Source organism: Papilio machaon, chromosome Z (assembly GCF_912999745.1).
Source record: "Papilio machaon chromosome Z, ilPapMach1.1, whole genome shotgun sequence".
Taxonomy (NCBI): domain Eukaryota; kingdom Metazoa; phylum Arthropoda; class Insecta; order Lepidoptera; family Papilionidae; genus Papilio; species Papilio machaon.
The window spans coordinates 6509642-6535126 of record NC_060016.1 but is presented as its reverse complement, the minus strand read 5'-3'; the positions used below and the strand labels follow the sequence as shown (position 1 = coordinate 6535126).

The 25485-nt window shown below is 33.9% G+C and overlaps 5 protein-coding genes and 1 long non-coding RNA gene across 6 annotated transcripts; 3 read left to right on the top strand and 3 right to left on the bottom strand.

The window, feature by feature from the left end:
* The first annotated feature begins 4897 nt into the window (after nucleotides 1–4897).
* LOC106717189 (solute carrier family 66 member 3) lies at nucleotides 4898–8001 on the top strand. Its single transcript, XM_014510924.2, has 5 exons — nucleotides 4898–5210; nucleotides 6041–6266; nucleotides 6567–6687; nucleotides 7600–7810; nucleotides 7955–8001. Exons 1-4 carry the CDS (start codon nucleotides 5056–5058, stop codon nucleotides 7767–7769), a joined length of 672 nt encoding a protein of 223 aa, XP_014366410.2. The 5' UTR covers nucleotides 4898–5055; the 3' UTR covers nucleotides 7770–7810; nucleotides 7955–8001.
* A 2970-nt stretch (nucleotides 8002–10971) lies between these two features.
* LOC106717002 lies at nucleotides 10972–14256 on the bottom strand. Its single transcript, XM_014510687.2, has one exon. The coding sequence runs from the start codon at nucleotides 14254–14256 to the stop codon at nucleotides 10972–10974; it is 3285 nt and encodes a 1094-aa protein (XP_014366173.2).
* A 1459-nt stretch (nucleotides 14257–15715) lies between these two features.
* LOC106717190 (SOSS complex subunit B homolog) lies at nucleotides 15716–16406 on the bottom strand. Its single transcript, XM_014510925.2, has one exon. It carries the CDS (start codon nucleotides 16284–16286, stop codon nucleotides 15798–15800), a length of 489 nt encoding a protein of 162 aa, XP_014366411.1. The 5' UTR covers nucleotides 16287–16406; the 3' UTR covers nucleotides 15716–15797.
* Nucleotides 16407–18104: 1698 nt separating this feature from the next.
* LOC106717137 (LETM1 domain-containing protein 1) lies at nucleotides 18105–19788 on the bottom strand. The gene is given in 3 exon segments (XM_045686191.1): nucleotides 18105–18443; nucleotides 18551–18839; nucleotides 19141–19788. Coding segments are annotated over 3 exon segments (1152 nt in total). The 5' UTR covers nucleotides 19680–19788; the 3' UTR covers nucleotides 18105–18119.
* An 873-nt stretch (nucleotides 19789–20661) lies between these two features.
* On the top strand, nucleotides 20662–22150 carry LOC106717199. Its single transcript, XR_001357312.2, has 3 exons — nucleotides 20662–20788; nucleotides 21830–21902; nucleotides 22056–22150. It is a non-coding gene; the product is annotated as an uncharacterized LOC106717199 (long non-coding RNA).
* An 810-nt stretch (nucleotides 22151–22960) lies between these two features.
* On the top strand, nucleotides 22961–25333 carry LOC106717001. The gene is made up of 6 exons (XM_045686133.1): nucleotides 22961–23272; nucleotides 23597–23774; nucleotides 24223–24367; nucleotides 24683–24886; nucleotides 24935–25182; nucleotides 25326–25333. The coding sequence occupies exons 1-6, from the start codon at nucleotides 22961–22963 to the stop codon at nucleotides 25331–25333; spliced, it is 1095 nt and encodes a 364-aa protein (XP_045542089.1).
* The last annotated feature ends 152 nt before the right edge of the window (nucleotides 25334–25485 follow it).

Here is a 25485-nt window from a genome sequence, read left to right as displayed (position 1 = left end):
CTTCCAGACTATGCTTTACATCTGTGTTAAATTTCATCAAATAACTTCAAACAAACATCCATCCATTCATCTATCCATTTAAAAATTCGCATTTATAATATTAGTAAGATTAGACCTTTGTTTCAGAAAAAGTGCACAAATAAATTACAAAAGATTTACTTTTTAACCTTTACTTTTGCATGTACATATTATACTTAATTCTTATTCACAAGCACCAAGCAAATATATGTAATCTAAATAGTATCTGAAGATTAATAAAAAAAAATAGAATTAATTTAGTTTTTTCCAAGGAAAAAGTTTCGATTTGAATGAATTGCTTACTTGTTGTCAACAGACATTTTAAACCCAATATGAGCATGTAAAAAAACAAGAGCATAAGACAGGAAAGCTTTATAATATTCATTCTTCATTCAAACTCGCATTGGCTTATAATGCGCTAGCGAAAATATTTTAAAAATAAACATCACAAGAGTTTTCTTGGTTTTACTTTAAGACTGAAAGAAGCAGTTGCAGTAAAATATATTATGTTACACAAGTGGATACGTTGAAAGATGTCCCTTAGTAAAACGCCGAAAAACATTTTTCCTATCATCGTTTGTCTTAAAGAAGTCACTTGCAGCTTTGAGTTTCAAGTTGTTTAACGATATTTCTTTTTAATTGTATTGGACGGATCCATAAAAAATCCAAGTAGCGCTCTATACAACAATACATTTCTTCATTTGGATGTTTGCGACTAATTTACTACTTCTACTTAAATCAATTGCATGTATTGAGTTTCCGCCGCCGCTATCATATTTTTATCTGAAACCCTGATTTCTATAAGGTTTTAGCATTTAGTTTATCTAAAATATTTGTAGTTAAAATTTTAATCTACTTCAATTAATTAATTTTTAATTGATCTATTGTTTCGAGAAGAGAGATTTCTTATTTTCTCGTAAATCCCTTCGTACCTTCACTTTTTCCTGCATGACTTCGGGAATCATTAGCTTAAAAGACGATCGATCTTTATATTGCATAGAGACAGGTAGACAAAAAGGTAGAATTAATCTTAGGGACATTAAGTAGAAATAATTCAAGGACCGATTAGGTTCGGCAGACACGAGACTGCCGAACCTATTCGATCTTCGAAACTAAGAACAAGGTTACCAAGTCATTGTGAGAAATATACAATACGCAAAAAACACGCTAAGACAGATAAAAATCACATTTCAAAGCTTTATGTCGTATGCTCAGCTTCATGTCTGACTAACATAACATATTTGCACATTATTAGGTATATCGTTTTAGTGTTGAAATAAAAACTTTAAATAAAAAAATAATTTTATAACACATAATAAATAAATAATAAAAATGAAGGTACTCATATAAATCATCATTTTATTTAACATTTTCACCAGCAATTAAAAATGTTTTAAAAAAAAAATTAATTACTGTTATAATGTTACTGAACAAAACAAACTTTTAGTAAATTTTAAAACAAACAAAGGAAATTGCACTTTTAAATGTGCATAAAAAATGAAAAAAATCTTTTGAAAAGTATACTTTATTTTACAAAATAAACCGCCAGCTTTATTATTTAATTATTTTAGCTGTTTAAATTGTAAATTTATTAATTTCAATTGTTTTTTATTAATTTCTTTTATTATTTTCGTTTCATTATTTTACTTCAAAATATGACTAACCTGAAATTTTGTGGTATTTTCTTGAACGCTTTTTACTCTTCTCCCTCTTCCGGGAATCCTAATGGTATGAACATTATAAAGATGACGTCAAATAATTCTTCATAATTTAAACGATTAAAGATTTGTAAATTAACGAAAATAATAATTAGAAATATGAATTCATGAAGATAAATAAAACAACCAAGGAAGTTTAGCGCTCGCGGCGAAGTTTTGAATAACGGTTAAATTGTTCTTCACACACTTTTACAAATCGAAAAACGAAACTGATCTCGGGGATGGTTCGGGACGTTCTGATCTGAGGGAACGTTGGGAGGACCTCCGAGCTGAAGCTGCGCTAAGTAAGATACTTGTGCATTGCGCATATGCTCGTACAACTAACTTCGCAACTCTGATGGCGACTATGTGGCGGCTGAATGATGTAATCTGTTCAAAAACATTTTAATATAATATCCCAATATTATATGAAATTAAATGGACATTTCAAGAAAATGTTTTTTTTTTATTTCGTAAATAATATTTCAAAGTTGATATTTTGACTAGAAATTATATCCATCTAGTATTGAAAGGTGTTATAGCAATACAAAGTAAAAGATATAAAATATGTAAAACTTCATGCAATCGAGCCATTTGGTATGACGCGTTCGCAGTCGAGAAAGTAAACACTTTGGAAACCCATAATATATCTCTATCAAGGTAGAGCTAGCGCTTGACCACGTTCCTACCTGATGAAGTGATGATGTGGTCTAAAGGTGGTACGCGCTAGCTTCGGAGTGTAGTGGATGAGGGCGGCAGAAGATAAGGCGTTATGGTCATCAATGGCTAGAGTTTATATACGTCAACAGTAATGCTTTTAGGCTGAAGAGATTATATATTTCAAGAACACTTATATTTCCAAAATGGATAAAACTACGAAACATGGAGAGCCACTTGAAATGCTGCTTGACATAATCTCAAATTACACTGATCTCCTTCTTCACATCTGAATTTAAAAGCCAGCATAATATAACTGAATTGAAATCATCCGCCGGTTTATTTCATCTATCTCTCGGCTGCCACTTTAATATCAGGTTTTATTATATGTATGTATCTCTCTCAATGTTTTTATTTCTTCTTCTTCTTCTTCTTCTTCTTCTTGTGCCTCTCCACTATTGGAGGTTGGCCGTCACCTTAGCGAATTTCTTCCTATCTTGCGCCAAGCGAAACAGATCTTCAACGCTGGCAATGTTGGTCCACTCCCTGATGTTCCTCAGCCAAGACTTCTTCTTAAATCCTACGCGTCTATTTCCTGTGATTTTCCGTTGTAATGAGTTGGAGAAGATGGTATTTCTCGTGTCGCAAAACGTGACCGAGGTAGGCGACCTTTCTCTGTTTGATGGTTTGCAACAGTTCGCGATTCTTGCCGACACGCTGGAGTACCCGCACGTTGGAAACTTTCTGTATCCAGCTAATACGTAACATTCTACGATAGCACCACATCTCGTTTTTATTTATATGACCGTATCCTTGTATTCATTTGGGAAAATTTAAGAATTAAATGACCCCTCAATCTTCAAAATTGGTGCAGCCGATCGCTTACGAAATTTGCTCTCCTGTTAGTAGAGCAAAATTTGATAGACGATGAACAATATCATCATCAGCTCACTATACGTCCCCACTGAGGGGCTCGGAGCCTATCCCAAATTAGGGATGACTAGGCCATAGTCAACCACGCTGGCCTAGTGCGGGTTGGTTGACTTCACACATATCATTCAATTTTTTCTCAGATATATTGTGCAGGTTGCATCACAATATTTTCCTTCACCGTAAGAACGTCGGATAAATGTACTCGTACATATGTAAATCGAAAATCGAAAAACACAATGGTACATGGCGGGATTCGAACCCTGGACCTGAAGTAACGATGTTAATGACTTTATTATTATTAAAGCTATATAGATGGCTACATTTGGTAAATTGGTAAGGTCTAATTTTTGTTTCAAGTACATTTTATTTGTTACAATAACTGTTAATATGTTTTATGGGGAAATGAAACTAAAATATGATAAATACTTTATATGGGGAAGCTTTTAGTTCAAGGCGGAATTGCCGTCTCCAACTAAATCAAGTTATTAGCAAGCTAGTGCAGTGGCCTGCGGCGGTAAAATTTTGTCCTTGTATCTTGTTGCTTAAAATTGTATTTACAGCTGCGGTTGTTTAGTAACATTATATTATATGATATCAAAGTAAGCAACACATTTAAAATATCAATTTTTAAATAAATCACATGTCGTAAAATTTTAATTTGAACCTTAATTATACAATCTTAATGGTTTTAGTGCAATTACTAAGTATTGTGTTTTAACAAGTACGGATTCACGCACTTGTAAAAACACTTTACAAATAGGCTATATCAGGTCCAAAAAAATTGTAAAATAGATATCAATGTATATAGTTTACATCAAGTATAATAAGTTCAAATCCAAATCAGGAGAGTGCTATCTGTACTGTATGTAAGTTGAGCACAAATTTATCAATTATCAATATGAGAATTAGTTAGCAGTGAATCAATTCAATTCAATTTCTTGTTCATACTCTCCTTAGCGGCGAGTGGTGAATCGAACCCAGTCATTCCTATTGCAAGCAGTTTAAAAGTGTCAAAGAGCACCCACCAAAATCGAATTATGAAACATGTTGCGCCATCTAGACAACATTTTATGCCAGATTTCATTTTGAAACGCTTGTTGCCAGCTATGACGCGTAACTTACCATAGACAGATTAAGAAAGTGTTGACACTTGCAAAACATGGCCACATAATAAATAGTAATATCACCTAATATTCGTTTTGAATAAAAGTGCCGGTAAAAATTCAAATAAGCTATTTCTTTTTAAGAAATTCAAAATACTTTAAAAAATTTATAACTAAATGTGTTGCGTTGCGTTGAGTAGCATTTAATCTTTGCCTTTCTTAACGATTTGTGAAAAAGTATAATTTAACTTACCTGACTTTGACGTAAAAGAATATAGATTTTTAAATTCCATTAAATTTGTTTATTTTTATGTCGTTTTAAACTAAATGTAGTGTCGTCAGATAGAAAGACTTAAATCATATAAATTTGTCAATATTTTTTTAATTATCATAATCATGCAGAAGTTTTATAGTGAACTTAAACATTTGTAAATATAATTGTATATTATGTTTTTCGGTATCTACCTACCTTTAATCTTTAATGTTCTTGGCGGTGTAAATTTCGATACGTTTATTTTTATCTATTCGACCTTGTCAACAAATTGTCGTACAATTGTCGGAGTAATTTAAAGACCCCTGCCAAGCTTGTAGCTAAAGAGCGTTCGTACTCGTACGATTTGTGTGTTTTAATTTTAAAGCAAGACACCATGGAAGAAAATTATGGAAAATTCATAGCCAATATTCTTAGCACCTTAACCATACTATCGTGTCTTTTTTTAAAAGTACCTCAGATATTAAGTGTGAGGAGGGCGAAATCTGCAGACTGCATATACATTCAAGCCATGGCATTGGAAATTGCAGGGTTTGTATTGGTTTTATAAATGTTTTAGCATTGTTGAGTAGTAATTCGAAGTGTTGTAGGTAGAAATGTCTATCCGAAAACTCTCTCATATGTTACACAGAATACTATCTCTTTCTTGACTATTTTCTGTGACTTGATGAAAAGACCAAGAGTGTGTTCGAGTGATCTAGATTGGCCCGCGCATTGTAGTTAAGAGGACTTAGGGTCTACTAAATTATAATTTTGCAAAGTGACACCCTGTATTTAGATATATTGACCATTTCTTATATTTTTTTTTTGTTGTTACTCTGCCTTTACCTCAGACATATTTTGGTCCGAGCCTATGTTTGCTAATTTCCATTCATACCAGTTCTCGCTACTATGCTTCTCGTACTTTTATGCTTCATATTTTTTCTTTCTTTCATCCATCATCCTTTATTTATCTATCAGGTGGGATTCCCGATCAGACCATTTGTTATTAGTGATAGTTGGATAATATTGATCATGTTGATTATAAATGAATTATTGATAATTTATTCCTAGAGCGTTGGTGGCTCAGGGGTTAAACACTTGACTTGCAATCTGCAGGTTTTAGGGTTCGAATCCCGCCATGTACCAATGTGTTTTCGATTTACATATGTGCATTTATTCAACATTCTTAAGAAGAAGGAAAACATTGTGATACAACCTGCACATGTCTGAGAAGAAATTTAATGATATGTGTGAGGGCAACCAACCTGCACTGGGCCAGAGTATGGCTTAGTCACCCCTAACTTGGGGTAGGCTCCGAGCCCCTCGGTGGGGATGTATAGTGAGCTGATGATGATAATTGATTACAATTTCTATTTCAGGTTCACAGTAGTGACTTTGTATAATTTCACAAACAAGTACAGCCTCATGACCTACATGGAGTACCCAATTATATTAATGCAAATGTATATCTTGCTATACTATGTGCTGAAATATAAATATTTACTTGGGTCATGTGCAGTGCCAATTTCAGCACTTGTTTATTTCTTAACTGTACTGGGATTTGCAGTAGACTTTCTGCCAAAAGATATTCTGTACTACCTTGTGGTAAGTAGCTATCATTGAAATTTTTCTGTTTATATTTCATTTAGTAAGTAAAGTAAGCTTATCAAAGATTTTATTGTTAATATTTTTATAATTTATATCGTAATTTAAAAACACTACTGTGGCTTGTGGCAATGAAACATTGATAGTTAACAAATGGTAGGATCAGTGACAGACACTAAAATAAATAACAAGTTGGTTGAGATTGATTGGTACATAAAAGTCATCATCGAGACTACAATTTTTTTATGTACGGTTTGATTCTTAGACCATATCATATTTGTGTTTTAAATTGTTTTCCAGCCATTATGCACACCTCTTAGTGGCTTCGCAAAAATATCATACATTTACGGAATGATTAAAACAGGCAACGCTGATGATATTTCATTGATAACATGGATCATATCCCTATCTACTAATTTGTGTAAGTAAAATAATGAAATAAGTTTTTTAAATAAATTATATTGTTATAGTTGCAGCAAATATCTAATAATGACTTTAATCAAAATTTATTGAACTGTTTTATTATTTATTTATTACTATTACTATTGTTAGTATTTTTATAGTTACTAGTTGTTGCCCACGGGTCCGTCTGCCCGGTATAAAAACAATCTTTATAAGTAGCCTATATGTTTTTACAGACTATATTGCATATTTATGTCAAATTTCATCAAGATCCATTGAGTTGATGGCGATGCCTTCAAAAAAACATCCTTCCATCCATCTAAACATTCGGATTTAAAATTATTAAGAGTAGCTCTGCCTGCAACTCATCCTTGCAAAATACTGTTTTGGGTACAATTTGACTTGGCTAATAGTTTTACTTAAAGTTATAAAATATTACAGCTAACCATATTAAACTTAAAAAACCTTCACATAAACCTTACATATTCCCATATAAACTTTCATCCCTTTTCCCTATTGTTATTTTACACTCTTGAGGATAAAACTTTGAATGTCTTGTTTATTTATATGAACAGCCTGAAGAATAAGTTAACTTAAACTGTAAAAATGACGATACTTCCACACAAATTTCCACCCCCACTTCTATCCGCTTACAACCTTTTTTTCCCGTTAAAAGTTCTTTCGAGGGCTTTTGACTATCTGTGTATCAAATTTCGTTTAAAACGGTTCAGTAGTTTTGGCGTGAAAGCGATACATACGAACAGACGAGTTACTTTCGCATTTACGAGTATTTAGTATGGATTAAAAAGTAAAGTTTGGTTGATGTAGAACATTGTATGGAAGAACACATTGGCTACTAATAAAGCTGTTTTTATTCCGCACGAACGGAGTCGCGGGTGACAGCTAGTATAATGTATTTTTTATTTTTCAGCGCGCTTGTTTACTGTATACATAGACTCGGCTGATATGAAGTTGATGTGCAATTTTTTAATATCAGCATGCCTCAGTGGTGGAGTTTTGGCAACTGCGGTGTTCTATCAGAAACATTGCTCTATAAAAATACATTGTACTAAAGAATTAAAATTCAAAAAATACAAATAGAAGGTTAATGTATTATCATCAGTCAAATCTTTTGTCTATTAGTAAGTATGAATTGTTTGTTACAAAAACAACAGTAGAACTCCACTGTATTGTGACTTAGTAATATTTTTGAATTTGCTGATTGAAATTACAAATGTTCTTAATATTAACTGTTTTTTTAATCTCTTATTGTATTCTTGTTACAGGTCAAAATTAAATAAATGAAGTCTTGAAGTTACATTAAAGGATTTGTGTCGTGTGTATCAAGACAACTGTGAACTTAGGCTTACTGTTTCAAATAATATGTACATAATAATGAAAAAAATCATTTTCTATCACTGCTCCAAAATACATTGGTTATACATTTAATTAAATCAATGGATTTTTAAAAGAGAGCCACATTAGTTACACTATTTAAAATTGATGGAGGGAAGACAAGAACCAGGAGATGGACATAGGATACTTTTTATCTGTGACACAATAGATTTTTCTTCTTGTTGGATTTGCGGGAAAAGTATTTTATAAATCTATGAAAAGATTGTAGCCAGTAGTGGGAAAAAAATATCTCGAATATTAGTGTAGCCTCTTTTGTGTAGCAGTTTGAATACCTATCTATATCTTGAGTCATATTATTAATCTAGCTATAGAGGTTAGTTAAAAAATATGCACAAGTATTGTAGTCATTGTTTATAGTTCCTTAAATAGGTTAAATTTATTATTTTTGTTATTTATATTTTTAATTAACTTATGAAATGTATTTAGTTAACTTTATTTATTAGATAAAACTTGAAAAAGACATATGATACTTGCCATGAATCCTTTTTTCGTAGATGGCAGTGCACCTTTTATCTCAGTCATAATTGTATCGCTAGTCAATAAGTTTGTCTTGCTCGCTCCATGTGAAAGACATAAAGTACAATGTTTTTTGAGCCAACTTGTGAAAATTATTAGCAGCCAATAATATTGGTTGCGTATGTAGTGCCAGAATAGTGTAGTTAAAAATTGAATATAAATTAATTGTAGTATTATTCATGTATTTAAATAAAAAAAATGTAATATTATTCAGCAATGTATAGAAATCGTATATTGCTTTTGCATAATGTGTACTCTAAATGGCTTAGCATGTATACAGAGTTGAAAAACCCCCATTAAAAATACTACAATGTTTAATTTACAATATGCATGTAATTTGATCTGAAATATGAATGTAATATTATACAGTTCTCAAAGTATTATAAGGTTTTATTTTTTGTATTAATCAAGCACACTGTTCACTAGACCATACAAATTATAATTTCTTCAGGAAACCTTGCTTGCGTCACTCAAAGTTGTAGTTATATTTAAATCTTTAAAAATGAATTCCAGGCAGCATATACATAAATTATTCTTACATGATTCTAAATTTAATTTAGTGAGTATTGTGAAAGTAGGAGAATATAAATAGAATACTCGGAATATACAGTTTCTTCTTATTCGTACTCTTCATTACTGAAGGTCGTGCTCATCTTGAAGTGCCTTCACTGATGTGTCGACGAGCTGCTTCCACACCGCTCTGTCCGCAGCCTGTCTCATGGCGGTCGGAATGTTGAGCCCCAAAATTGTCTGGACTTGGTCAGACCAACGGATAGGCGATCGTCCCCTTGCTCTTTTACCCTCGACTTTCCCTACCACAACCAGTTTGTCCAGATTGTCTGGTTGTCTCCGGGCAATATGACCAAAGTAACTGAGGACTCGCCGGTAGCAGGTAGTGGATAGGCGAGTGCTAATCTTTAGTTGACGGAGAATGGATTTGTTGGTTCTTTTTGCTGTCCATGGTATGCGCAACATTCTCCGCCAACACCACATTTCAAAAGCATCGATTTTCTTTCGGTCGGCTGCTCGAATTGACCATGATTCTGATCCGTACAAAAATATAGAGAAGACTAAAGCACGCACTAGCCTGGTTTTAGTGGCGTTTGACACATTTCTGTTTTGCCATATCCGGGTCAGCTTGCTCATTGCTGCTTTAGCCATCTGTGTACGTCTTCGAATTTCCCCATCGCATCCGCCCTTGTTACTTATCAAAGACCCTAGGTACACGAATTCGTTTACGAACTCCAGACCTGAGAGTTCTCCTGTTCGTACAACCAGACCAGCTCTATCAACCACCATAATTTTCGTCTTGGACCTATTTATGGAAAGACCAACCATTTCGCTTGCGCGCTCAACTCTATGGATGAGTTCAGCCATCTCCCGTTCTGAAGAGGCAAAAAGCGTGGTGTCATCTGCGTATCTTAGGTTACTGATCTTATTACCTCCAACAGAAATACCTCCATTCCACTCTTCCAGCGCAGTCCTCATAATGTATTCGCCGTAGATGTTGAAAAGTAGAGGGGATAGGATACATCCCTGTCGGACACCTTTCCGTGGTTTAAAAGGTTCAGACACCACGTCATTGACCCTGACCATTGACTCCCCATTCTCATAGAGGGCTGCAATCAAAGCTGTCAAGTGCTCAGGGACACCCATTTCTTGGAGGATTCGCCATAGACAGTCCCATCTCACGCAGTCAAACGCCTTGGAGTAATCAATGAAGCACATAATCATTGGGACATTGAATTCACGGGTCTTCTCGATGAGCTGTCTGATGTTTACGATCTGCTCTCGAGTCCCCCGACCTTTGACAAAGCCCGCCTGCTCATGTGGTATTTGGCGCTGAAGATAAGATTGTAAACGTCCGTTAATTACGTGGAGCATAATTTTACTACCGTGAGATACGAGGGCCACTGTGCGGTAATTTCCGCATCTCTTTGTGGACCCTTTTTTGTGCAGTGGTATCAAAAGAGACTCCGTCCAGTCTTTGGGCCATTTTCCCGATCTCCAGATCTGATTACAGAGGTTTTCTAAGATCTTCACCCCTGTGTCCCCAAGGTTTTTTAACTCTTCAGCGAATATACTGTCTCTGCCGGCTGATTTGTTAGTTTTTATTCTCTTAAGAGCGTCTCTTATTTCAGATTCCAGTATATCGGGTTCCAGGTCTTCTTTCGGAGTTAGTATCTCAGACGATGCCCTCTCGTCTGTGTAGAGACTTTGGCAATATGATCGCCATCTTTCTACAACCTGGTCAATCTGCAATATACAGTTTAAGGATATTGAAACCATTCCCATCTTTCAGTTTATAGGCTCTACTCATAGTAGCATTCATTTTTATTATGGTTATACTTAATATGGATCGTTTTAAAATTCAATCATCATAACGTTTCAACATGTAGAATCTATTTAAGATTTTATGACCTGGCGACTTACAAGGTGATGTTTCCGGCGATGATGTATTTATTTTATCGTCGATCATCTCACTAAGGTCCAAGCGCCTTTTTCGTGGCTCGTCCTTATTGACGCTAGGACATTGTGTCTTATTTACTAATAAATGTGGGAAAAGCTCTCTCGGGGAGCTGTGTAAAGATGAAGACAATGGTTGGGAGGGCGCTGTATTAGAAGCGAGATTGGGTGAGGCTACGTATGATGGCTCACATCTGTACACGTTGTGAACTCCATTCGCCACGAAGCTTTTCACTTCGGGTAACGCTGGTAGCTCTTCGGGTTCACTTGAAGGATAATCGCCAGCCCTTGATAGATTCTTTTCAATTTGAATTCTGCCTTGAGGTTCTTGCGCGGCATAGCTCGATCGACCGCCTAAATATTTACCTTTTCTTCTTGCCCTGGCTTTGGCAATATCAGCAGCGCTCCTTGATCCGTATAAGTGAAGATTTTGGTCGATGTAATTACAAACTGCAGCCGCTTCTTCCTCCGGTGACAAATGAGCATCTCGAAAGAAACCGTATCCATTGCGCAAATCATTTATACCTTCTATAATCAACCATCCCAAAGTACCAAGAACTAATAATATAGTTGTGAAAATTGCTATTATTGTGGTGGCGTCCGGCTCGGCCAGCTTGTACTGGAGTTCTCCTATGACACCGTAGGTCACAATATTGCGTGTTCGCTTCATTGTATGCGCACGGCAAGTATAGAAACCCCTATGGTAGTTTGGCGCTGTAGCGATAAGTCTTAACACTTTGCCATCATCAACAGCTTTTGCAGAATTTTTCTCTAATATACTATTAATAGCATTATCCAAATAAAACCACCAAGCCTTGTTAGGTGTACGTTTAGTTCTGGCGTGTAAACATGTCAGATTTAGACTATTACTTATCCCCCAGCTAGTTTCGTAATAGAAACCAGATATGCTCGATGTTCGAGAGGATAGTTGTATTTTATTATCTTTTATTCGTTCCACTCCAAAACTATGAAGATCTATAAATTTGTTATTCACTTTTAAAGACGCTATAATACCTGAATAAGATGTTACCTCTTCGGTGTTAACATTTTTATATTCAAGCGGTATGTTCCCGATAAAAAATTCATCGTAACACAAAACATACGTGGTGTTATTTACAACACTGCTTAAACTATTATTTTGCCTTATATCAGACAAATTTTGATTTGGTTGTATCGAGTAAAATGGGTAAACACTATGTCTTTTGTTAGTTGTTGTAGAGAATGTTAGCAAGACATGGAGCCGTTCCGATGCATTTATAATGGTTTCAATGGTCCCGCTTTCACTTTGCTTCGATAACATAATATCCAACCATTGGTCAGGTAAACATTCTGTTGAACTGGTGGTCTCCGAACGAAAACCATGTAAAGATAACTTTATTTTTAATCTTGTGTTAGTTAAAGTTATACAAAGCCAATCATCGTCCTGGATTCCTGGAAGAAAAAGTATAATTCCCACGTCTTTCTTAGGTTTCAGAGTTAGTTGTAAATTCCATTCGTTTTGATCATCGAAGCAAGGTAATCTTAAGTAATGATCGTTTTCAAGATACAGAAAAGCTTCTTCTATATTTGCTTTTTCATAAGCTATATTTGAGGCAGAAGTGGGGACAAAGTCAGACCTAGCCAATCGATTACGATTAACCATCATGACCAAAGGTATAAAATTTACAATTAGTTCTTGAATGACTCCGTGAAATTTTTCACCAACAGTAATAAATGTCATTTCATCTGTTAACTCTGGATCACAAGGAAACATCCCATGTATGGGCGTTTGAGCATCATTTATTCTAAGCGAAATACTTTCTTTATTGACAGTGATCATTGCAGAATGCCAAGCGGTCGGCTCCAAAACGAAAGTTGAACAGACGCGAAGGGGACTGCATGACTGTGATAATCCTCTGACGTCCAAACATAGATACCATTTTTGTAAGCTTAGCCTTACCAAGGGATGAGATATATCCCCTCGTCTTATGAGCGTGCCGTGAGGAGATAGAGGCATAAATCGAATAAAAGAATGAAATAATGTTGACCGTTTCTGCAGAAAATCATATTGTAAAAAAGAATCTCCATTAAATAAAGCGACGACGTGTGAAAATACATCGCAAGGCATCTGGTGACAAGGACCTTCCTCAAATTTAGGACCCACACAATTGGAACCTCCAGATGGCATTGGTCTAGTGCATGATCGAGTTCTGTAACGCCTACCTGCTCCACAAGTTTGTGAACAAGGACCCCATATGCCCCATCCCGACCACCCGCCATCTAATAAGCATTCCTTGTTTTTACAAACTTCCATTTGTGCATGTTGACCCCTACAATGTGTACCCCACTTAGCAGATATATGCGGCTTCTGTTTCTCAATGCAAACCCTACTTCTACGTCTTATACCAATACCACAGTTTTCAGAACACGAAGACCATTCACCCCATTTGCTCCAATTGCCACCGGTATTTTCACCAGTGTAACTCTCATCGATAGCACATTGATCGCCTTCACAGTCTTCAAATTGTAGAGGATTTCCAAGACATATTAGCCGATCATCGGACGGTGGTGGAGTGTCACATTTTCTGACTCTCCACTGGAAGCCTTTGCCGCAAAGTGAGCCGCACGCTGACCACGCTCCCCATGGACCCCATTCTCCCACTACAGGACATCCTACATTATGTTTAACACATTGAAGGGCATTCCATATAATTTCAGGGTTTAGCTGCCATGTATTGTCTTCTGCTAAAGCACTTTGAATATCATAAAACGTACATTCAACTTGAAGACATCGCTCCATTATGCTTGGGACTGTTTCTAATTGTCGCATTGCATCGGTTCTAATGGAATCTCCATTTAAACATTTTCTAAAATCTTCCACTACACAGTTTGTTAGATAACAAGATTCGATTTGTTCATCAGGGCCACTGCATGGTATGCCTTCTCTGGATGTTGGTGGATTATTGCATTCTCTGGTCCTTTTACGATATCCTACATCATCGCAAGTCCCGTGACAGTTGGACCAAGAGGACCAAGGGGACCAACCCCCATCCACAGGACACTCCGGTTCTGCTATCACACCTAATGCACATTCAATTCGCCAAACAGCCTGTTGTTCTTGAGCATGGGGCTTTTTATTCACCACTTTTTGGAAAGAATATATCAATAGAAAACAGAAACAATAACATTTCCTGTTGTTTACGAAAAACATCTTTTGACACATAAAATATTTGTTCTTTAAAAATTATTAATAAGGTTATGAAATAAAACCTTCTTATACGAGTAGTAAAATAAAATAAGTTGTGTTAACCAAAAATCTACAATTTACTTTCAAATAAGAGAAACTAGGTGCCAGAATCTGAACTCAAGAGAAGAACCATTAATCTCCTCGCCGAAGGCTTCCAGTCCACCCACTTAAAATTAGAGATAAGTCCACTTGCAGCCTTCCCTTATGCAGAAAATTATTTTTATGTATTTTTCATTATAGTCATTAAAAATGCAATGGTATTTGGTGAATAAACGTTAAACAGTCTGAACACTTATATAAATCAATTTTTTTTTGCAAAACTAAAATAACATATTTAAGTACAAATTATTTAAATACAACTTATTAAAAAGATTCCAAGAAGTCTAAATATAAAAGATGTATTTAAAATAGTTACAGAGAGCATATAAGGCTAAACAATTAACAATAAATCTTTGATAGATATCAAAATAAATTGCATATTCTTATGTTTTGACATGTACCTTGTAAAATAATTTAATCGCAATAATTTTCACTCTGATATAAAAAACACAAAACATTACAAAAAAAATTGAACTAGTACAAAAAAGCAAGAATTTTTTTTAAATAGCTGATATATAGGTATAGCTACATGCATTGAATGCAGAAATAACTTGTAACAAAATAATCTGTAACTAAGAAAAAGCTTTGTTTCTAGAATATAAATTCAATTTTAATATCAGTTATCCTTTGATACAAGATTTCTTTAAATATAAAAAAAACTGACATTGATCTTTAGGCCTTACCCACCTAATGAATTATTAATTCAGCATAAATTGTAATATTTTTATATCAAAGTGTACTTTTAGATCAAATACACTTTGACATTTTCTTTCTATATTGTTCAATCCTTATGCGAGCAAGATTTGACCCCAAATCAATTTTTAGTTTAGAACCAAGACATTTTTACATTATATCGAATGAGGGAATTGTGAAGACCAAATTTCTATATCCTGTCTTATCTGTCCAAAATAAATAAAGGAAAGCATTTGCTTATAGTAGGCACACATATGTAATTACTTATTATTGTAGTTAACAACTGAACCTCTATACTTTTTTATTCTATAAATTATATAATGTAGTTTACTGTTTGTCATTCGGTCACATTAAGTAGTAAATGGTCACTAAAAGAAACTGTAGTTTAGATGGCAGTCTTAAGTGATGGACAGAACCAATAATAAGTCATCAGTACCATATTTTTGGGTTTTTAGTGATCAAGAAAAGCATAATATGTGAGTTACATTGATTTATTTATTTAATGTAATATAATATGCAGACACATTTTTACTATATATACGATGACAAGCAGGTCCATATTTGCTTATAGCGCTACAAATTTATCTGGCCGAGTGAGAGCAGGAAGATAAGATATGACAAGACCTTTCTACCGGGCCAGTAAGTTTGTTGTACTATAAATGTGTTGCTGTGCTTGTTCTCCTTGTTTTTACTGCATATTATGAGTGCCTTCACTACATAAAACTTTTATGCTTTTGTTGACTATCAAAGGGCTCTTGCTTGGAGTTGTTGACTTGATCTCCACTTGCTGCATTTGGCATAAGTGAGAGTGGCGCTGCGTGAGAATGCTGTTGGCCCTGAGACATGGCGGCAAGAGCCGGCTGGGGCTCACTCATGTTCAATTCATCGTTGAACACCATGCAGAATTCGTCCACCTTCTGTATATCGCCAAATTTTCCAGAGTACAAGGTAAGGGAGCAGCGCCACAGAGCCGCATAACCGCGTGTAAGTCGCACTATGTCTCCCGGCTGCAGTAATGCACCGGCTTCATCCCATACAGAAAAATTGATCATGGCCGTAGGGTCCGCAACACGCAATATACGAATTTCATGTCCCTGTTTCGTTAATATAGGTGGACCCACCTCCAATACTATAAAAATGGAGTTGATATTCCTCATGCCAGCTTTTATGTCTTTTATTTGAACATAATCCGTTGCACTCATTTTTGCTAGTTTCAATAAGTACTAGGTCCTGCAGCAAATATCAAACCAAATATTGATTTTTCCTTCACAATCACAATTGTCTATATTCAACATAAATATACAACTGCTGTATATCCGCATCCGGTTTAACCACCTCCGTGAAGTTGGCCCCCTCACTTCATTTTTTTTTTACTTTTTTCACGCAAATCGTTTGAGAATTGTTTGAGAGAGTTTGAGAGTTCCTACATTCTCCATAAAAACAATTTCAGTATGAAGTTGGCCCCACATTTTATTTTTTTTATTTTTTTCAATGTAAATCGTTTGTCTCTTCTACAAATCGATTTTCCTGTTTTTCCGAATCAAATATGGCAATCATGCACTTCGACGTTTCAAATTTATTTTGTTCGTAGAGAAATCGTTTGAGATTTATAACTTTCGCTTCCGAAATTGAAATATTTATTTCAGAAAAAGTGTTAACTCTCAAACGATTTCTCTTTTCTCTCAATCATTCTCTAACCATTCTCTACCTACACAATCAATTTCTTCTAAGTGCATGATTGCTATATTTAGTTCGGAGTAAAGGAAAATCGATTTGTAAATTTCGCACCCGCAATTGAAATATTAATTTCAGAAAAAGTATTAACTCTCAAACGATTTCTCTTTCTTTCAATCACTCTCTAACTATTCTCTACCTACAGAATAAACTTGAAACATCTAAGTGCATGATTGCCGTACTAAATTTGGAGGAAAGGAAAATCGATTTATAACTTTCGCATCCGAAATTGAAATATTTATTTTAAAAAAAGTATTAACTCTCAAACGATTTCTCTTTCTTTCAATCACTCTCTACTCTCTAACTATTCTCTACCTACAGAATAAACTTGAAACATCTAAGTGTATGATTGCCATACTTAATTTGGAGGAAAGGAAAATCGATTTGTAAGTTTCGAATCCAAAATTGAAATATTTGTTTCAGAAAAAGTATTAACTCTAAACGATTTCTCTTTTCTCTCAATCACTTACTAACCATTCTCTACCTACACAATCATTTTGAAACGTCTAGTATATGTTTGCCAAATGCAGATTTGTTGCCTACTTTTAATCAACAGATGAGGGTATACACGGGGGATAATTCCTGTTCTCTGTCAATTCTACATCCCTTTCCCATCCTTGTAACAAAAGTTTAGGAAGGGGTAGAGGACTAAAATTAGGTCTGATTCACACGAACTTGACAGACGAAACATAGAACTGCTTCCATTTCATACCTTTCTTCTGTGTGGTTGAAGTATTTCACCATACAAGCCGGATTATAAATGTAGGGGGCTCTACAACTGTTATGATATCCGAAATTGTGGGAATGCTGAATTGAGAGAGGAGAGGACTAATTTTAGCAATGGGCGCTACAAGTAAAAATAAATTACTTTTTTTTACATTTTGATGTATCTAGTGTACAACAAGACTAAAGAAAGTAACAGCTTATAAGAAATTATAAAAGTTACAGTTAGCATGTAATTTTTATAGTTTGGACTTGAGGAGGGATAAGGATTAAAAAGGATTTCCTTACATCAGTGCCCTCACTCAAAAAATCGTATTATTATTAGTCTGGGAAAGCAAAACTTTATTCATACTATATATCTATACTAATCAAAACTTGTATGAAATTAATATGTAAATGAAACAGATTTTAATGATAAAGTTATAATTACATCAATTAAAATATTCAATATATTTAAGCAGGATCACAGTTTTCTGTTAGTCATCAATCACTATAATTAAGAAAGTTTTTAAATATATATTTTATACAACAAAAACGGTTAAATCATCTTATACTTATCATTTCAAACAAAATAACATTTAATAAATTAATACCCAATTTTGGGGGTGGTTGTATGCAAAGAAAATAGGACAATGCAAAAGCAGAGAATATGTATTAGCATCAATGTTTGCAGATACAGAAATCCATTGTTGTAACCAATCCTTCATATCTTGATTGCTTAAGTTTCTAGTGTTCAATCCTCGTATATGACATGCATTTTTCAATGCTTCCGTATTCAGTACATCAACTCCACCTTCTCTTACAATTGCTCTGTCCATTTGTAACAACAAGAAAGCTCTGTATTTAAGTTTTTTTCTTCTGAACAAAGTTCTTCGTATGCCAAGCATTTTAAGTAAATGTCCCTGAAAACATATAAATGAGTTGTGAATCAACAGCGCTAGCAATAATTTAAAAAATGACATTAATAGTACTACATTTATTATTAAGTTGCCCAAACAAAAAAGCTTACCATATGTGTAAAAGACAAACATGCTAAGTGGTATGGTTTTTTACAAAACAATTCTTTACATGCCAATACTTCATTGACTGATGGATGTACTCCAGATCCTAGTAACGCTAAAACTCTCCGCCAGTTTTCTTTGACTTCACCGTCAGGTATATCCTCTAATTTAGCCTGAAGACATCGAAGAATTGGGCGATTATTACGAAGTCTTTCTTTCAAATCTTCTATGTTAAATTCTGCCCGTTGTTGTATAGACCAGAAATGAGAGCTTAGTAACTTTTTTGGTTTCATTAATCTGTAAGAAAATAAACATTTATCAAAATGAGAAGGAATGTGTTTATCGTTTAATGTGTTCATGCTAATTTGACTTGTAGCCAATTTATGTAATGAAAATGTAAGTAAACAAACAATTGTGTAGTGGCCAATAAAAATAAAAACAATGTGTAAACAACAATGCAGCTGTTTTTTGTAGTAGAAAGTAAGCACTTTTAATCATAGTTACCCTTAAACAGTAAATAAAACTGTTAATAAGCTAAGTTAATGAAGCAGGATGTAAATATATGAATGGTTAATATAATTGTACAAGAATAACTTACGCTAGAGGAAATATTATGTAATTTCCAAATGGCAAAGCTGAAAGTATTAACACAGGTGCTATTCGCCACATGTCCGAAGGCATCTTCACAAATAACTCTAACTCTTGGCGTGTCATATTGGAGAATCCTTGGTCTTTTGTTATTTTTAGCCTAAGTGAAATGTAGGTTTTTAAATCACTTAAAAAATCTTTGATACCTATACTAAATACCCTGTACATGTGTATTGCTGCTGGAAATCGGTCTTGTAATAATTTTTTATAATTTTTGACATAGTTGATATATCTTTGTACAATGTAAGTGCGTATTTTATCTTTTTCACTTTTGTAGGCCGCTGTATGTTTTAGTCGTTCGTTTGTTAGATTTCTAAAATAAATTATACAAATAAAATTATTAAAATAACAATTTTTAAAAATTATATCTCAATAAACACAAAATAAATACCTGTTTAAATTGCTAGATTGGACTTTAGTAGCTATAACTGAAGAACGATTGCATTGGGAAATTAATCTAGAAACTGATATCATTCTGTGGATAGGCATATTTTTTTAATAAATATGTTCTTATTTATACAAATTTGAAAACGAACTAACGATTATAACACATTTTGTTATATTGCGCCTCTTAATTCCGCTGACTGACAAGTGACATGATGATGACAATCTTATTTATGAATGACAATTTCAAAACTATAGTAAAAAAACAATGGTAACTGAACCAGTGAGAGAGGCGCTGTTATCGCGGCTGGTTCTGTCGGAATATTTATCGAACCTACTTAAATATAGAAAATGACATAAAATAAAAAAAAGACATGACAGGTACAGTACAAGGAGGATCTTATGACATTTTTGAGGTTGACAGATGGGCCCTAGAGAGCTGTTATAATTTAGTTTGTCTTATGCCCACTGGTTCATTAGCCTTGTCGGTCTAACAAACATCCAACAATGATTACAGACAGACGGACTACAAAAAGTATTTTTTACCCTTTGTTATTTTTGGTTTGATCACTTTCCCTTTTGCTATTTGCGTGTGAAGTGTGAACGAAGAAAATAACCGAAGGACGAGAAAAATAGGCAAATGGTCGTATATATAATATATAGAGTACTAACATAGAGAGCACTGTTCAAATGATCACTATTACTAAGCGAGCATTTTCAATTCAATTTTTAACATAGATTGTAATGCTTTTGAGTTGTACTGACTTTACTTTTATATACTCGTTATTTTTTACCTCTTTACAGTGCAAAATTAAATTAACAAAATGCTTTTGTCGTGTGTTTTAACTTTCGCTGAAAGAAGCGCTACTATAGCGGATAGTTCCATGGGCGTCGATGAACACCTTGGTGTTCCCGCTGCTCGTTTGCCATCTTCTCTTATATAAAAAAAAGAAAATATATGTATAGACCGACAAGGATATCTGATCCGGCAGGCAGGCATAAGTCAAACTAAATTATGACAGCTCACTAGCGCCCCTCTGTCAATGTCAAAAGTATTAAGATGATTTTCGCACTGTAGCTGTGTAGTTGTCGTGTCATATTTTAACTTTTATGCCGTTTCTATGCTCAGATATGCTTTTCGCACTAAAAATGAAAAACCGTTAAAGGTCATGAAGTTGAGAAAAGAGATTTCGTTCGCTAATATAACTTTTCATGTAAGTTCTCCTAAGACATTTGAAATATTATTCGAAGGATACACATACGTGAAGATGTATCTTCAGATTAGTAGCGATCTATTGTATTGTTAGTACAAAAGTACAAAACATGACGAGTTCCATTCACAAGTAATCTCAAACAGTTTATTACCAAATAAGCTGCAGATGTTACCTCCTCTCTTCGAAGCACCTTCACATCTACTACCGTTGCTAAAAATGTCTTTCTCGTTCGTTCATTAGACGGCCTTGCTGTGTTCATCTAAAACAACTATGATCTTTGCAGCAAGATGCTAATAAGTGGTTTTAATCAGTGATAAGCTTTACACTTACGTGATATCTAAAATTATACTTCGACATTAAATAATGACAAAAGACATGTTTCTATTTCTAAAAATATTAGGTTTGTGAGACTGATGTTTGTGACCATGTCTCTTTTATAATTATCTATAATTTGTTTTATAAATGTAACAGGAGTACTGAATGCATGGCAGCTTGTCAAGCCCCTTGCAGTAAGTGTATCAGTCTAAGGAATGATCTTGATTTAGGGAATTCGGACACGAAGTATAAACATTACAAAAACGAAATGCTTAATGTTAATAAGGTATTTATCTTGTCTTGGAAGCCTCGTTACGAAAATCAACATCATGTAAAAAAGTAGACCCATTCACCAGTGGTACGGTGATATTTCATCTACTTGGAAGTTGGGTTGAAAATATTATTTGATATTTGTTACTTTGAAATGCATTGACACGTCTCACACCAATACGATCCCATACATTCCTAAACGATTGGACCGATATTGATAAAACTTTCCAGAAAGCCAAAGGTTTGTACCTGAAAAAAACTCCGGTAAATCGGATTCCTATATTTAACATAGATGTAGATCATAATCTGGAAGAATATGTGGGCTACTTATTAAGTTTTTTATTAATTCCGCGCTTACGGAGTCGCGGCCGACAGCTAGTACAAATTTAAACATCTAAAATAACAATAAGTAAAATAACAGATTTAAACTAAAACACATTTGTCTTTATGAAACAGGAACATGGTAGAAGTCATCTGAACGTAACTGGGTACAGTAACGTGAAGACACGCGAATTAACGAACGAAACAAGTATGAATACTGTATATTATTAATATCGTAGCCTACTTGGAGCCAATTGCAAACCATCGATGTTGCGTTTATCACATGTAACACATATTTGTAAGAAATTTGTTACTAAAAGATTTAGGTAGGTAGGATATTAAATTAAAATTATACTTTTAGATCAATATGCATCAAAATGTCCGCTATGCAAATTGATATTGCCACAGATCCGGAACCTTGTGAGAGATATAAATATAATAAACATAAAAGATATTCCTGGCATTTGCAATCATTGTAAAAATATAAATTCCACACTTCAATGTGAAAGATGTGATTATATTTTAAGAAGATATATGCAAAAAAAAGAGTGTTATGTTGATAATTGCAATAAAGATTGTCACGAAGTTATAGCTCGAATTAAGACATTGTTATCTGAGTTCGGAAAACATGAAGAACTTATGAAACTCAAATCTTTATCCTTGGATGAACTTTTAAAATTTCTGAAGCCTTTGAAAAAAACAGCAAGTATCCAACAGAAAGAAACGCAAGGAACAGATCGCGATATACAAGGAGGAACTCATTGTTTTAAAAGTAGTTGTATTTGTGAAGGTTTGTTGGAGAAGTTACCAGAGAAATTGAAAACAACTGACTATAGCAATTATGACAAATCCTTTATCGATGGCAAAACAAATCAGATATCTCATGTCCCGTTTGACAAAACAAAGAACATTGAAAGGAAACAAAAAAAAAGTGAAGTAAATAAAAAGAAATATACCACAGAAGCTATTGATTCAAATAACAAAGACAAATATGAATTTAAAAACAAAGCAAAAAATACTGAAAAAAATCAAAAGGAAGGAGTAATAAATAAATTGAAAGATAATAAAGAAGACATTACTTTGACTGTCAAGGACAAACGCAAACATGAATTTAAGATACCTGTTGCGAAGGATGTAATTGAGCAATCTAAGCGAGAAAAGAAAACAAAAAATAAAATGCATTCTGATAAAATAAAAGAAAATGGATTTGATATTGATTTAAAAAAGATAAAAGTACAAAATAAGTCCCTTAATCAATTAGAGAAAATGGTATTAAACCAAAAAAAGCGTAAGCGTGCTTCACAATATAATATAAAAAGTTTTAAAATACCGGGAATTGGAGAATTGCCACCACTGCCAGTCAAAAAATTTAAAGAGCTTGCGTCTAATGACTCTGGAAGTATCATAGAATGCAAACGTTCTGATAAAGATTTTACAGAAGTGATAGAAGGAAATTTTATTGTACGTTACAAACGCAGTCACGGCCGTGTTGAAGCCGAAACTAAAAAGCCTTTGTTTTTCAATGTTACTCACACATTTGGTGATGAAAGTTTATCTGATATGAACTTGCGATCACAGGTACATTCAAAAAACAACTTCTTACATGAAAAGGTAAATGCTAAATGCTAAAGGCTAAATGCTTTCGAAATCGTTTTTGTCATTTTTACAAGTACTTACACAGTGTTAATTTCGTTACAGGATGAACTGTTTGGTAAGTACCGACTTTCAAACAGAAAGTACGTCGAAAATGGTTGGACCGTTCTTCCGACGTTGACGTTTATTCGTAGGGTACGTTTCCTTATTACTGTTGGTATTTTAAGTGAAATATTTTTAAATTTATAATACACATGTATAGATAGTTTTAAATTGCAACGATTATCATTGTTGTATGCTTATTTTAAGGTTAATATCTATAAAATGATTCCCTCGAGCCCTAAATTAGATTGGTTAGGGAGTCATAAGAACGAAGATGTCATATTTTACGAGACCGGCGAGGTATTGGCAGAAGTATATGATAACGGTTTATTCAAGTGGTTTTACAGAGATGGAAACGTAGCTTTGGATTTTATAGACGTTTGTGGTGAGAATATTTTACAATATAGCAGATATATCAGCTCAGATATGTCAGCTCATAAACGTTCTCACTGAGGGGATTCCCTAAATTATGGATTATGTTTTATAAACGTTTTAAAAATCAAACAAACATGAGTGCACGCGTTTGTGAATGTAGCAAAAGTCGTTGTAATCGATCGTTATTGGAATACAATTTCAAGTTACAATTATTGGTTGTTTGTACTAATCTATCTGTAATCTTTCAGTTATCCTTATTTAGACGATTATACGGATAACTAGCTTTACTGACGACTTAATTACATAAATAATTTTTGATTTTTTTGATATCTCTATGAATTCAGCTTTAGGTGAATTGATTTTAGAGGCGACTGCATACTGCAGTCCGTGTATGGCGAACGTAATTTATGTCTGAAAAATGTTTAAAAATTTTCTCAAGTGGATTATTTTTTCCCCAGATAATGAAACGAATGCAACAAAAGAATATGTTGTTTATGATACAGTTACAAAAAACAAAAGAAGATGTGAAGATAAAGTAAAAACGTTGGCCAGCTTTGATGATACAGGACATGGAGTTGTTTATGATCCATTTGGATGTACGAGGTCAGTAGACATTTGGAAATTAAGTATATTTTTTTAAAAATTGTAAGAAAGCGAAGAGTTTTATTATTTATTTCAAGCGGTCTTTAAACAACATTCTAAAATGATTTTACTTCCCTACCTCGTTTTCTTTCTTCTGGGGTAATATTTTCAAAAACCTTTGCATGCTTGTCTACTTCATAAGAGAAATTATCAGCATCGTTTATTAATTGAGTTACATTAACTATTGGAGTACCTTCTGTACTCGTATACTTACGTCAGACATGAAATATAAATAAATAAATAAACAAGATGAATCATTTTGGGTTTTTTTCACAGGATTAAATATAATCAAGAAGAAGGTGTACTTTTTGATCGCCACATTGGGTCACCATGTCATTGGAAATGGAATGCATTAAACGAACCCCCCAAAATTCATGTTGAGCATATGTTTGAGTTTTTGAAGCCCTTAGACCCCTACATTGAGAATTTGGGAGTCGGGGCAAACAATAGCAATACTAATGGCGAGGAAAAAGGTTCGCTGCCTCGTACCCAAATAAAAATATCTAACGAATTTGAGGATGAGAGAAGAGAAATAGAGTTAAATAATGTAATCAGAGAAAAGTCAATGAAAATATTTATGAATTATAAACCATTTGAAATACGGTCGAAGATTTTTAAATTAAATGACCACTTTTCTTTAAGAGTGCTTGGTCAATCTAAAATTTATATTTTGTTTAGAGACGGTAAAATATCTCTTAAGCTCAATGTGGGTATGAAACTAATTAGTAACGAAGTAATAGACATAAAAGCCGTGAAAAACGATATAATAAATACGAGTATGCAAGAAAAAATATATAAATAAACAAAGACATTGATTTTAAAGGATCTGACAGTTTTCTTTCTTAGGCGATATATACATATAAGACACAACATAGTTTCTTAGAAAAGTTATAAATAGTAAGTCTATTTATCCTTTAAGAGTATTAAGTTACCACTTGTTTTTTGCATCTTGTGTTTTCGTTATATACTCTTATATAACGAAACCACAAGACAGTATTTCGTCGAATTCTTGACTGTACAATTATATAATTTCAGTCAATTGGAGTTACTTATGCGTCTTTGTTTATAAGATTTCTTGA